Here is a 14,753-nt window from a genome sequence, read left to right as displayed (position 1 = left end):
GTGTGTGTGGGTGTGTGTGTGTGTGTGTGTGTGTGTGCGTGTTTGTGTGTGTGTGTGTGTGTGTGTGTGTGTGTGTGTGTGTGTGTGTGACTGCAGCAGCAGGCAGGCAGACTGCTGGTGATTAGGACCAACAGGGCAGAGTTCAGCCAAGCGAGTGTGTGGAATGCTAATCCACATTGTCACAAGGCGAGGTTTGGCCTCACAAAAGGGCTGGAGACATACGTGTGCGTGTGCGTGTGCGTGTGTGTGTGTGCGTGAGAGTGGCGCGAAGGGGGTTGTGTGTATGTTGTTAGCAGCCCACATAAGAGAGGTGCTACTTTATGGCAGATTAGCACAACATGGTGTTTGTTAATAAAAACATGGCATGGCAGGGGGGGGGAAGGCGGTGAGAGAGCGACGGGCAACAACGCTCGAGCGAGACAGTTGTGTTGAGGTTCGCAGGCACACTCATTAAGCCAGCACAGACCGACGGGAATAATGAGCATTAGCGGTGTTTGCGCGCTCGTGGGTTTGAGGGCGAGTGGGTGGTGGGCGTTGAGCTGTCCGTCAACTGTCATCACAAACTGGAATCACACCAGTAGCCATTAGCCAAGAGCGTACATGCACGTGAATATCTCTCCAGCATTTATCCATATGCAAGGATGTAACGCCGACTGCATGGTAACTGACAAACCAAAACATTTGGGTCATGTCTGCATTCATAGACGTACGTACCAGCGGGACAAAGTTTTGATGTTGCGATGTATCATAGGGCAGTGACAATACAGTGTTCAAGTTTTTTTTTTGGTTTTAATTGGTTTCACTCTGTTTTCCGTCTTTGGTTACCTGGACCGAGCTCATTTTCAAACTCATCCCACATTTACATACACGGATGCACAATCGTGGGTGCCAGGTGGTCTCCAATTGCCCACATCACATCCAGGGCCGACTACATCATCTGCAAGGGTGCGGGGGGGGGGGTCTTGTAGTTGATATTCCAATGTCATTCACAGACCCCAGCAAGTCTATTTCTGTTTCCGCAACGTCAAGCCGGCGTGCGCTCCGACCGCCCCGATTTGAATGCTAATGGCTGATGTCGTCACGATCGCCGATTCTAGAAACGAAATAAACGTATATGAAGACATCCATAACGTGCAATCTTCAGAAGAAAAATGAAAGCACTTCGAAAACCTGATGTGCAAGGGAAAAAAAAGAAGGCATTTTTAAAAAAAAAAATCAGCGTCAAAATACATTTCGGCACGCAGAAAGCCGTGTCTTGTTATCTGTTGCCGGCAAGTCATGCAACTGATTAATTCCCACTTGTTGTCTTTCATAGAAACGTCAAAGACTAATCCTGACCGTCACTACAGTAATGGCCTTCACCAACCCGTCATACGCATTACAGCTTTCTGCCCCCCCCCCCCCCCCCACAATACCTTTCAAAAGCACAGAAGGCCAAATCGCATGTTTTTAATCAGTTGTGCAGTAAAGCTCGATCAGCCAGTCAACAGCCGGCGTTAACCTTCAAGCGGTCCTTAGAAGACGCGCCCCGGTGTCCTTCGCATGTCATGTGACATTTACTCCTAAAGACCGCACGCACACAACGCACGCACGCACGCAGGTGTGCACTTTAATGGGCCGTCTCATCAGCACACCGTGCGTTGTCATGAGGGTCAAGCAGAGAAACGACTGCCGACGACCTGTCATTAACATCCCGTGCTTCTGCTTCTCTTGTTTTTTGTCACCTCTCGCCTCACGCACACACGCACACGCACATACCGGTCTGCTTCTACGAGGCACCACTGCAGTGGCTTCACCGTCATTTTCCGTCAGTCTCCGGGCCCGAGTCTCTCCCGCCCTCCCCCTCCCATCCTCTCTGTTGCTGCAGTAGGGAAGAAAAAAAGAATCCAGCCAATCGGGAGCCAACATAAACAGACGAGCCCCCTCGCTCTGCACGTATACACACACACACACACACACACACACACACACACACACACACACACACACACACACACCTGGTTGTGCTCTTGCCTCCAGGCTGTTCCATGTGCAAACACGCACTCATTCGAGTGCGTCTTTGTAAATACGTTCCTATCCCTGACAACGCACACATTACAAAGACATGATTGTTTTCCTTTCCTTTTGTTTTTTTTTTTTTTTTAATTAACATCTGACACCAATGAGCAGAGACTGCTAGGATCAGTAAGCGTGCAGCTAGGATCATATCTCTCATAAGAGCACGACGCGGGCCGACCGTGACTGGAAGAAAAACAATGACATTTTGCGACTCGCAATTGAGAATGGGTTATCCCCGTGCTGTTACCATAATCTGTAAAACAAAGACGGATTATCCGTCAGCTCGCGTGTCAGGTGGCTGCTACCTGCTTGTCAAACGTATTTAGTGGCATTCTGAGCTATGAGGGACAATGGCTCCGAAAAGAACATTTCACAAGAGTTGCCTATTATCCTGACCGATGTATCATTTGGACAGCAAGACTCATGCATGGAGATGCAAGCAACTTTTGAGCAGCTGTTGGGACTTACCATGACATCAAAATTGTACACAAAGCGGAAAACAGCTTCCAGATAGCTGCCAAACACTCGAGGGACCGATGCACAATTTTGACCCTGGGTTTTTGTGCTCATGCTCGGGCCCTCCATAATCTCACCGAGTCGGTTCTGATGTAAATAGCGCGTAGCGATGCCGATGAGTCATTCCTGTTCACTCTGCGTTACCTGTCTGCCAAGCCTATTTTGAGGGTCATTTTGCTTTATTTTAGTTGTATTCTAGGGTGGAGCCTTGAGCATCAGCTCCATCAAGCCCCTTGCTGAGCCTGCCCTGGATTTGCTGAAAACACACATGCGCAGAGGCAATGGCGCTCGTATTTACTAAGCGCGCGCACACACACACACACACACACCACACAGGCTAAGAAGCTGACATAATGAATCATAAAGCTCAAGCACACACACACACACACACACTGGCATCTATAGTGTGTAATATATAGCGCATCCTCACATTGAGAGAGACTCCCAGCTGCGTTGTGGCCCGCCTAGCAATGAATCACACGCACACCAGCGCGCAATGGCAGCGCGTGTCGGCTTTGCTCCTCTTTTATTCATATAAAGCTTCCTCGGCGGTCCCGCTCGCTCCCGTACGCCTCGCTCATTGTTTTTTTTTTTCCCCCCCCAATGACATTGGTCTCCATTTTCCATCTCTTGGATGTCATTAGTTCCTCCGTCCTCCATTTTCAAAGGTGTTTGTCTCTATATTGTCTTTCTACTTTTCCCGCACTGCCGTCAGCATCGTTTCTATCCGCGCTTTGATGACGTCACCGGCGGCGGTCACCGGGCTCACGGCATGATGAGTCTTGATGTCCAAAGTTGTACATCCGACACTACAGGGGAAAGCTATTTAAAAGCTGTTTGCATCGAGAATTTAGATGCAGAGGTAGGTCCTGATGTCTTGATACGCATCAGTCATGGCAGTGAGCACGAGTGTCTCCTCCAGAGCTGCGCCAACCACGGGTCAGCATATGTAAGGCGAGAAAAAAGTCGGGCCTAAGAATCAGCTTTTGATGAGATGCCCGCCGTAGTGGCTGATGCACAAGTTTGGCAACAGGACTGACACGTTAGACACTTCTTTTTTGAAGAAATGTTGCTCCAAATGAATACGAAATCTCACTTTGGGATTCCACTTGTCCATTTCCGTCTCGTTTAACCTTGACGTGCCCCCTTCTTCTCCCTTCCAGAAGACGGCTGCGGCAGATGAAGACCAGGAGAACCAAGCGCGCAAATCCTCTGCAGACCTCTGCCCCCCCAGCGGCAAGCTGGCTGAAACCGAGCCCACGAGGAAGGTCAGTCGCCCCCTTGCACTCCCCCCCCTTTTCCATGGTGGGTAACGTGTCTCTTGGCTCCCATGGTTGCTCCTGCCGCCCTCTCGTACATGCGGGTCAGCTCTCTGGGTCGGCTACCATGCGCCAAGCGCACACACACGAGCCGCTCATTTTCTGATGGCGTGTCTCCTCAGTACAACTTGTCAGGAAGCACACACACACACACACACACACACACACACACAAAAACCACCACACACACACACACACACACACACACAATAACACAGCTGCAGAGATGCTCTTCGAAGCTCTTTATCATCACTATCTCTTTTTCTTCACACACACACACACACACACACACACACACACACACGCAAATGCACACTTACTTAGTGTTCAGCAGGTGATCCCTCATCCTTGTCTCCTGGCAGCATGTATTACTTCTATTAGATTACAATTCTGACAGTGAAGCCCATTTCCTGTTTCGTGTCTCCACGTAGCGCTTACACGCATCTCGTCACTCGTCGTAATCATTCCTCTATTCAAAAGCGTATGTTTTTATCGGTTTGTTTGTACCACAGGTTAAGATGTCGCCGACCGTGGTGTACAATCAGCTTTTCCCGGACATCAAGGAGGAGCCGGGACACCCCGCCCTGGTCCACCCGAGGTACTACAACATAGAAATGCTCTGGTATTTTTCGAGTCCTTGTAAAGTGCCCAAAAAAATACTTTTTTTTTCCGTCCTTGTGCCATATGGATGGTATCAATATAAAACAGTCTACAGAAGTTCACAACTTTTGACGAGCTGTCCACTAAATGGACGAGTGCGCAATTTTGACATCAGAACCACGATAACGACTGATGTACGACTTCACTGATCTTCATCAAATATGAAATTGATTGATTGGTTATAACTTCACTACGGTCTCTTTCACACAAATCCTGCAAAACAGAGTCATGTTTTTTTTTTATTTTGCAGAGAACCCACCCCAAAAAAAAAAAAAAAAAAGAAAACTCACTGACATCACATGATGTCATTCCAATTGGCCTCATCCCCTTCTCACCACCTTGCATTGAAGCGTAATTCCACGCAGATTAAAAAGAAGTGGAAATGGCCGACCGAGCCTAGCCAGCGTGGGACTTGCGTGACGTGCTGACCCCACAACAGCCTGCGCCAGTTTGTAGCCAGCACGTCTGCGGCAGTTAGCCATCATGAACGTCTCGCGGTACCTCCGCAGCACTTAGCGCAACGTTTGATGTCCATCCGCGTTGCACTTGTCAACAATCAGCTGGGTGTGCATTTTTTTCAGTCAGGCCTGGGTTGCCACTGTTGTACTTCTCTGGTTAACCGAGTTCGCCGTGCCAGCCGCAGCTCTGTCCGGAGGGGGTCTTGGGATGATGGGGGGGGGGGGTCTTCACGAGTAAAGAAGCAGATAGTGCCACCTGGACGTTTGTGATAAGCCCAAGGTCTGTTTAGGCGGAGTCGGTGTAAATACAAGATAAGAGCTACCCCAATATTCAGCGCTAGCGTGAGTTTTATGGCGCGCGCAGCGTGAATTACGGCTCGCGTATATGTTGCATATCATCCCCGCTAAGTCCATAACTCAGAAGGTTTTATGAGACCATGAAAGGTGACATTGCTTGCTCGCGATGATGAGTAGGGTAACAAAAAGCCGCAGTCGGTCAATTATGAACAAACGGAATTCATTAAAGCTGTCTCAGAGTGTATATCAGTGTTTCATCTCTCGGTTTTTGTTTTTTTTCCTCTGTCTTCTCCAGCTACTACCTGTACACGTACGATAAGATGGTGGCTCCCAACGTGTCCCTGCGCAGGGAGGCAGAGATGAGCCCCGAGATACTCGGCGCGCTGCTCAAACATCAATATGGCCGAGGAGCGCCGCACCACGACGAGCCTCCCATGGGTCAGTTGTCATTCATGAGAACGAAGCGGTTTAATGCTTCGCCTAAAAACAACACTACGGTTCTGGTTTACATTGGGTACCATAAGAGTAGAAAATCCAAAACATGAACTTGATTGAATTTTTTTTTCCAAGATGTTAAAAGGGAAGCGTCTATTTGAGCATTTATTGAACTTATCGGTTTGAGGAACGGATGCCCTTTGAGATTGAATATCAAGTGGAGCCTACAGCTGCAATCATGTATGTCAGTCAGAAGTCTGCTTGCTCGCGGTGTACTGCTAGAGTGCGGCGTGTTTGTAAATACATACACACTTAGAGAGGAGCTAGCGCAAGCTATTAACATTCTTACGACGTGACCGGGAGAGACGAGCGTGCTTATGGAAGGGACACGTGTGCACCATAAACAGGAAACCACACACACACACACACACACACGCGCCTGCAGCCATGCACATAATCGTGTGCTGACCTTCACTTAAAGACTTGGGAGGGGAGGGGGATGCCGGGGGGGTACTTCACCTCACTATTGATGAGCAAAGGGGGTGGTGGTGGTGACCTCCTTTTCTGCACTTCTTCTGCAGTGTGTGTTTCGAGTACAAATGTGTGGGGGCGTGTTTGCATTAATAGTCATCACAGAAATGCGTTTGCCATCCCAGCCCGTCTCTCTGTGAGGGTTTTCTCCTTCCATCCTTTTCTCTTGTCCGCTTCTCCGCCTCCCACGCTGTCACTTTCTTCACTCCTCCTCTTGTCCCGCAAATGCTAAAATGGCCACTTTCTGTGACTTTTCAAGGATGGCTTCTTCAAACTTTTCCTTGTCTTTTCGGCCTCGGGTTCTTCGGACTTTTTTTGTGCGTCTACTCACGACAGACATACCAAATTTCATATTGCTCAGTGAAACCGTGTCGGGGTTGAATCTTCCAAAGATGAGAGGAGGATGCTCCACACACAAAAAAAAAAAAAAAACAGACTTCCTGCATCTTTTCCGGCCTGCCTTTTTTAGACTCCCCCCACATCTACTCATAATAGACACGCTAACCGAATTTCATTTTTGGTCAGGGAAACTGGCTTTGGGGGTTGAATTTTGAAAAGTCTGCTGTCTGTTTCTTCCCCCTTCCTTCCGTTTGCTGTGTAACTTCCACTCGTTTGCTATCCTACTTCCTTTTGATCCATCAGAGCGACTCACTGCTATTTGTGTATCGCATGTACTGTATGCGCTATTTATTTCTGTCACGCACACACACATACACACGATGTGAATAAAAGGCAAGCAAAACAAGATGCGTCTTTTGATGCCTCTCCAGATGCATTTTAAAGAGGCCAAGCACTTTGCCCAAGTATGGCAGCCCGCTCCGTTCTTCAATCCGCCCCACAAAGCGCGTTCATTAAGAGTCCTGGAATATTTGTTGCATTAACGTATCCTAAATCAGATTTTTTTTTTTTGTGTGTATGTGTATTGATTTATGTCAAATTATAAAATAAGATGACACGATTACAACATAACAATTGTACCTCTGCATGTCACTTTGGTACATTTTTTTTTCTGTCCATGCCCAGTCTCTTTTGAAAAACAAAAAAAAAAGAAGAAGAAATGTGTGGCACCCCTTATTTAAAGTGACGGGACAAGTTGCCAGATGCTGCATTGGCCTCCCCCTAATCCCCATTTTGCCGTAAAGACGATCGTTTTCTGCATAGACGACAGTCCGCAATTGCTACCCCCCCCCCCCTTCGCTAACACTCTTCTTCATCCCGCTCCTCTTCCTCAGATCTCCACGCGTCGCCTCCGCTGGCTGAGGAGGCCAAATCCCAACACGCTGCCGAGCGGGAATGCCAAGCCCAGGCAGTTTCCATGGAGACGAGCAGCCTGAGCGGCAAGATAGCCGCCCGCTCCCACAGCCCTCCTCCTTCCCCTCTTCATCCCGCATCGCCGCCGCCCGTGACGGAGGCGGCGGACGAAGATGCCGGATGCGCCGTGAACATGACGTTGGGCGGGCCGGAGGACGACAAGGACAGGATCGTAGTGGAGATCGTGCAGATGTACGGCAGGCAGCAGGAGAAGCTGAACTCCACCCTGCACAAGCAGCTCCAACTGGAGATGGTGAGAAATGAAGCCCACTCGGATAAATGGACTCACCGGGTTCCTCGGTTCAAGTCAGAATCACTTTTCAAAATATGTTGAAAGCATTCAAGGAATTGATTTGGTCGTTAAATTCCCTCTAGTACTGATCCGGAGGATTCGATGCGCACTGTTCTCATCTATATGAATGCAATAGGCGGACATCCAGCAGACATCCCTGAAGATCAGAATCCGTCTGCCTACACCTCAATCAAACCCACCAAAATCGTGTTCTATCACCTGCCCCGCAACTTTGACCTGCCTTTAGTCGGTCTCAAGATGAGTTTGCCTTTCGTCACCAAATTGGCAGGTGCACCAGGGGTCGATTCAAAAATAACAAAAAGAAATTCCCCGTCATGGCGCACCGTGCCCTGTCAAATTCCTAAACATGGCAAAAGAGGCTTGCACCTGCACCAAGCTCAAAATGCTGCCTACGAAAATCGAGCCCTTTGTGTCTATTCTGTCATGGCTTCTTGACACTTTTTGGTCGGTCTTTTCAGAAGACAGGCCAACCAAATTTCATGTTGCTAAGTCAAACGAGCACCGGAGGCCGAAGCCAAAGTTAAGTCTATAAAGGACCTCTGGAAACGGCCCAAATGCTCGGCTTCCTGCGTCTTATTACTCCTGACTTTTGGGTCCTTTCTTTGCGGATCCGTTTGCCCGCAGGAGCTGGAGGCGTTGCGCGGCGGCGAGGCGGCGCGGCTCCGCGAGTTGAGCGCCGAGCAGCGGGAGCTGCGCACCGAGCTGGAGGCGGCGCACAGCGAGCAGGCGCGTCAGCTCGGCCAGGCCCGCCGGGAGCAGCTGGAGCTGGAGACGCGTCTGGAGCAGCTTCGGCAGCAGACGTGCGCTTGCGAACCCGCTGCTCAGCGCCAGCAGCAGGCGCATTACGCCGCGCAGGTATGATGCCACCCACGCTGCGTGTCGGACCGAGGTGGTCGGATGCTAAAGTCGACAGATATGTCCTTTATTCATTGAGTGAATGAAATAAGATACTTGACTCGAGGGTGTCTCGCTCTGATTCGGTGCCTGGCTTGATTTTTAAGGTCATAGTTCGCTTCGCTGAGAGACGGATTTCGTGCCTCTGTTGGTGTTCCGGTTTTGGTTAGCAAAGTACTTTGCCAAGGTGCTCAACGGATAGCCCGTCATGTCCACATGTGCACAATACAGTCTATGAAACGAGGTCATTCCACTCCTTTTTTTTTTTTAATCAAACCATGATGTGAGGTAAGCTTGTAGGCTGGGCACCACTGTATACAAGTTGCACCCCTCATGTTTTGCTTGTTTTTGATCTTCCCGTCTCCACATGCCATCCATCTCTGGCTCCGTGTCAGCCCAGTGTGAACAACGTTGTGCGCTTGCTGTGTGTTATTCCCAAGGTTTCCCTTGCTAAGATCTCCTCCTCGCGGTCTCTTCGCAGTTGTCGGATCTTCGCCAGAGGCTGGAACGCGCCGAGGCCGACCGGCAGGAGCTGCAGGAGGAGCTGAGACGCGAACGGGAGGCGCGCGAGAACCTGGAGCGCACCATCGCCCAGCTCAAGCAGCAGATGGCCCAGTCGGGCGCCGCCGTCCCCGCCGGGGGCAGCCCCTCGCCTCCCCTTACCCCGTCTACCGGGCCCCCCAACGCCCATTCGCCCGCCTCCTCCTCCTCCTCCCCGTCCTCATCCTCCTCCTTCTCAGAGGTCCCAAAGTAAACGGCAGCCCTCTTCTGCTTTCACTGTAGGACTTTTGTAATTTAACAAAGAAGAGTTTTGTCTTTTTTATTATTATTATTATTATTGGTAATCCTTCTTCTGCTCTCAGCAAACATATTTAAAAACCTTTTTGGTTTGTTTGGCATGTGATTTCAATTGATAGCCACCACCATTCGCGCTGCTTGTTTTGCATTCCCTCGGCACACCTGGCGGACGGGTGAGCGCTCATCTTTTCTGAGAGCAAAGTGAAATTATGTCACGGAAAACGGAGGACGACTACTATCGCCCCCTTGCTCTGCGAAGCCGTCCTCCCTCCGCACGCACCACTGTGGCATTCTTCCACGTCCACCGAAAAACAAAACAAAACAAAACACTGTGCTACTTTTTTTCCAGGGTACTTGAGTCACCCGATCACCACCCTTTCCCCATCATCCCTCTGGGAAAGGAATGAGGGTTTTATTTTGTTTGTTTGTTTCTTTCTTTGTTTTCTGCGCCGAACATGAAGGCAGCTTTTTGATAATAACGCAAGCTTGCAGCCCCGCCCCTTGATTTGACCTGAATGTGGGACAGAAGGTGACACCAGTTACTTGATCGTTATGCTGCCCGACTGAACAAAACGGCGGCGGGAAAGGAAGTATGAGAGGGGCGACGCCCCATGGAGGGTTGACTTTGACAAGCGCCCCTCCAGCACCGGAGCACCGCTTTTTGTCACGTTACCAGGCAAAATGTGCTTTTTATTGCCTCGTGGGAGTTCAAAGTCATCGGTGTGTGTGTGTGTGTGTGTGTGTGTGTGTGTGTGTGTGTGTGTGTGTGTAAATACTGGCTGAAATGAGGTTTAAAAAAAAAAAAAAAGAGGTGGGGCTCTTTTCTAACTTTTTATGCATCTGCAACAAATGCAAATTGCTAAGACATTCCACTGTGTTCCATCTCAAAGGCAGATTAGACGGAGCGTTGCAAGTCAAGTCCTTGCTGGGGGTCGGGGGGGGGGGGGTACTTTAAAGAAATTATTTAACATAATATTAAACTAAAGATTTCTATTCACTTTGTACATAAACTAGCCATTAATATATGAACTCTTCTTCTGTGGATAATCTTTTGAAGGTTATATGAATGGGACCGGGGGATAAAGGCTTTTGCTTGTGATCTTTGCAAAAAACATGCAGACTTGTCAAGTGGATGTGGAGGAAAATTATATTTCACGTCACACTTTGCCCTGGTCTTTTTTTGAGCTGGGGAAAGAAAAAAAAAAAAACATTCCTGTCACTTTTTCTATGAAATCCACGAAAGGCCATAATAGATTTCTGAAAAAAAAAATTACAAATGTTTTTCATAACAATTTCGATGATGTTTTTAAGAATTGATGGCAGGCCAGATCATAGGTGATGCCAGGTTTAACATGTTAAAAAAAAAAAAATGCATATATGTATATGCATATATGCATGTTTCGCAGCCCCTCATGTTTGTCACATGACCACACACACACACATGAAAATAAAATGTCTCCCACGCGTAGAATACTAATAATGAGCCACTGAGGCTCGTGTGCATGAACCTGTGCAAGTTTTTGAAAATCATGATGGGTTGAGATGAAGGCTTCATTCAAGGTCAGCGTGTGTGTTTGTGTGTGTGAGACTGAGACTGTCATTGTAATTGTACGTTTGGACACTGTTGACGCCACTGAATTCATATTCAGTATTAGTGTTGTTTATTTTTTTGGTTTTGTTGGTAACGGAGCCGAACAAGACAACGTTTTCTACACATGGGGCCTGCTGTTTGAAGTGAAAGGGAAGTTAAAGAGGGGGGACCTCTTTTAACGATGGATGGCATTTTGCAGTGTTACAACATAGATATGCTTTTGTACAGTTCTATTTTTTTTTTTTTTTATTAACACCAGTACCAAGTTTGTCCGCCACGATGACATTGACATATCCGCTGTTGGGGTTTTAACACAATGTCGCCGCATACTGTAAATAAAGATGATAAATAAAAGACAGGAAATGTGAATTCCCGACAAGAATGACAATCGGCAAGTTTGGGAACCCCTGTTCTTTTCCTATTCGGTGGCATGCTTTTGTCGTCCCTCCTAGCATTGGTGAGCGACAAGTAGGTACACTGTTTTGTACATTTATACATTTCTTTTAAAAAAAAAAAAAAAGATCTATATATCTATCCATACATATATATATATATATCTAGAGAGAGATATTCGTGGCTTCCCCCACGCCGCCACACAATGCTGAAACATGACTTGCAGTGTCCGTGTATAAATATGACCATTGCCAATAACCATGTGATGAGACTTGTTCTTTGCATGACTCGAGACACTGATCTCCTACCTCATGTTGTGATATATATAAATAAGATGTTTTTTTTTTTAATGCAGAGGACACTCTAACTGTTCAATCATTTAATATTGACAAGTACAGACATGACCTGACCTGTAAATGCTTCTTTAGCTCTATAATACCTCACTTCTCGTATCTTTGTGGTTTGTGGTTTCTTTTTTTGGTTTGTTTGTTTTTTTTTATTTTCCTGTTCTTGACCCTCATTTTCATTTCACACCTTGTACATATGACCTTGTGTAGAGACAATGAACTTGGATGCAATTCAAGTAAAGTTCTGTAGTGTTAAGCCATCGACACGTGTCTCCTGCTGCTCATTTTCACACATCGATATTTAGCAACTTAAGAGAACTAAAGTGAAATTTTTTTTACATCGCAGGTCACTTTGACAATCGGGCCAACTTACAGTAATTTCGCTCACTTTCAATCAAAGCCGCAAAGGCCCGATGGTTAGCTATTGAATCCCCCGAAAGATTATTATGAGTATACATATTGTATTTGTATCAAACACATACCCTAAAGGGCCGCAAAAATTATTTTCAACAAGTCAAAGGTCCGTTTATCAGGGTCGCTCAGGTCACACGCGACACTATGGTAGTAATCCGATCAAAATGTCCTTTTCATTCCACAAAACAAAACTACAAATAAAATGTCATTCCCATTCTCAACGTTTTCTGCTAAATTTAAACCTCCCAGTAGTGGTTTGTCTGAGCGAGTGGACACACTCCAAATACCTTTTGTACAAAACATGCTTCCTGTCTGTCCAGTGAAGCACAGCCAGGCCAGCAAACAAGCTCCCAAAAACATAGGGGAGAAAACTTTTTCCTGCCAATAAGCCTGATTGATTTTAAGTAGCAAGTGCCATGGCAACCAAAGCCAGAAATAGACTCCACATTTGAGAACAGGGGAAATGAAGCATATGGCCCACGGGGCCGCAGGTTCCACACACCTCTGCTTTGAGCAAAATGTTCAATGGAACCCGTGGGGGGCGCCATCTGGGAGGCCAAAGACCCCATCTGGAGCATCCCACTACAAAGTCCGACAATGGAAAGTGTTTGCTTAAGGGTGTGTGGGTTGGACAGGAGAGCACAAGTACAGTGTGTTCTCTGGAAGTATGCCACAAACATTCTATCTACTGGATGTACATGCAATGCACATGTGCTACACAAGTGCACGTGCGCACATACATGCACTCGCACGCACGCGCGCGCGGACACACACACACACACACACACGCACACACAAACTCTTATGTTAATAAATTCGGCGTATCATAATTCCGTACAGTGCATTTGTTTGTGTGGTACCGCAATTCTACCTCAATCAGGGCGTAATTCTCGATGAAACCGCCACACGACCACTAGTGGCGCTGTTGCACTCATCAGGCACCAAATCCTGCCTGAATAAGCACCCCCGAGTGAGACGCACGCTCTCACGATCACGCCGTGACGTCGTGTGACTCGCGGTCACCGTCACGCGGTTTGCTAATGTGACTTGGGGTGTTGTTTTGACGCAGGTGTGTCTCGGTGACAGTTAATGAAGAACACACATTGCCCGTCAGATTTGCGACGCTGCTCCGCGTCCCGACGACGTCGTTCTTGTCGTCCATTATGAACTTCTGTTGCTTGTCATTGCCGTAACTACGGTACGTACTGAACAACGGCTAGCCGGCTATTTAGCGGTCAACAGACTAGTTGAGGCAATTAATGTGTCTCTGAGGTTTTCAGATAGCTGCCAGAGAATTGTTGACTTACATTTTGGCTTCGCTAATTGTTTAATTTCATGGGTTGTTTGTTGGACCACGACTTGGCGCGGTACTTTGTAAATTTGTTTTATAAGCCTACTAGGGCCATGTGTCTTTGTAAAAAATATATATGCAATTTCTATTGTATATAAGTTAAAGAAGTGCCAGTAAGGCAACAACTGCTTTTCAAATTATCAGCTATTTTTAAATATAGTTTCTAACCATGACGGATGGCGCATGATGATGACGTATAGATCATCATCATCATCATCATCAGTTGTAGTAGGACTTACATTGGTCAACCCATTTTTTTAATCAGAGATGCGTGAACCTTTCTTTAGATGGCTTTTGCACTAAGTCTGAAGTTGCCTTTATTTTTACCTTTATAATAATCATATTAATAATATAATACAACAATATATATATATATATATATATATATATATATAGTCAGCAACAGGTGGATTTTTTTTCCGAATAGTTACAAATTACAACGCATGATTCAATTCATCCAATTAGTATTATTACTTATAGAGTAACAGTGTTTTTATTATCATTACTATTATTATATACTTTTAAAATGAATTCTTAATATTACAACTCACTATTTTTAGGTTTTAAAAAATCCCACCAAGTACGCAGATTTTATTCTGAAGTCAACAACAATAATAATCAATAATAATAATCATCATCATAATAATAATAATAAGTAGTAGTATTAGTGGAGTTATTTGAATTATCATTATTATTGTCATCTGCCAATAACCTTGGTTTTATTCTGAAGTAATGTGAATTTATTATTAACATTTTTGTTGTTTTGTTTTACTCACCTTACTCTAAAGGAAACAAGTTATTATTTAGTTTGAGTTACTTGGGTGGGTCCAACTGCTTTGACGTTTTTGCTTTTGCCACAGCGCAGCATGGAGAACTCTGAAGGCGGTACGTCGTCGGAGCCCGACAGCGTGACAACTCAACCGACATCATCCTGCCCGAACCGAGCGTCCGAGCCGGTGCGGCCCCCCTCGTGGGCCTCCTGCTCGTCCTCCGAGCACCGCGAGCCCAAGAGACGGCGAGAAGCCAAGCAGCAGCAGCAGGAGCAAGAACGGCGGGGACGGCGGGGG

At 46.9% G+C, this 14,753-nt stretch overlaps 1 protein-coding gene across 2 annotated transcripts in view; it reads left to right on the top strand.

The window, feature by feature from the left end:
- skila (SKI-like proto-oncogene a) overlaps positions 1–10,341 on the top strand; it is a 37,323-nt gene extending 26,982 nt beyond the window's left edge. Inside the window, exons 2-7 of one of the 2 annotated variants that reach the window (XM_019856713.1) lie at positions 3,741–3,842; positions 4,406–4,491; positions 5,604–5,746; positions 7,507–7,838; positions 8,523–8,753; positions 9,274–10,341. In XM_019856713.1, the coding sequence (XP_019712272.1) occupies positions 3,741–3,842; positions 4,406–4,491; positions 5,604–5,746; positions 7,507–7,838; positions 8,523–8,753; positions 9,274–9,546 (1,167 nt within the window). In that variant the 3' untranslated portion in view covers positions 9,547–10,341. Of the gene's footprint in view, positions 1–3,737; positions 3,843–4,405; positions 4,492–5,603; positions 5,747–7,506; positions 7,839–8,522; positions 8,754–9,273 lie in introns of both variants that reach the window. The other variant, XM_019856712.1, reaches the window with a different exon arrangement.
- The last annotated feature ends 4,412 nt before the right edge of the window (positions 10,342–14,753 follow it).

The sequence above is a fragment of the Hippocampus comes genome, unplaced genomic scaffold (assembly GCF_001891065.2).
Source record: "Hippocampus comes isolate QL1 unplaced genomic scaffold, H_comes_QL1_v1.1 scaffold105, whole genome shotgun sequence".
Classification (NCBI taxonomy): Eukaryota; Metazoa; Chordata; class Actinopteri; order Syngnathiformes; family Syngnathidae; genus Hippocampus; species Hippocampus comes.
The sequence above is the reverse complement of the archived record's forward strand: the minus strand, read 5'-3'. Positions and strand labels throughout refer to the sequence as shown.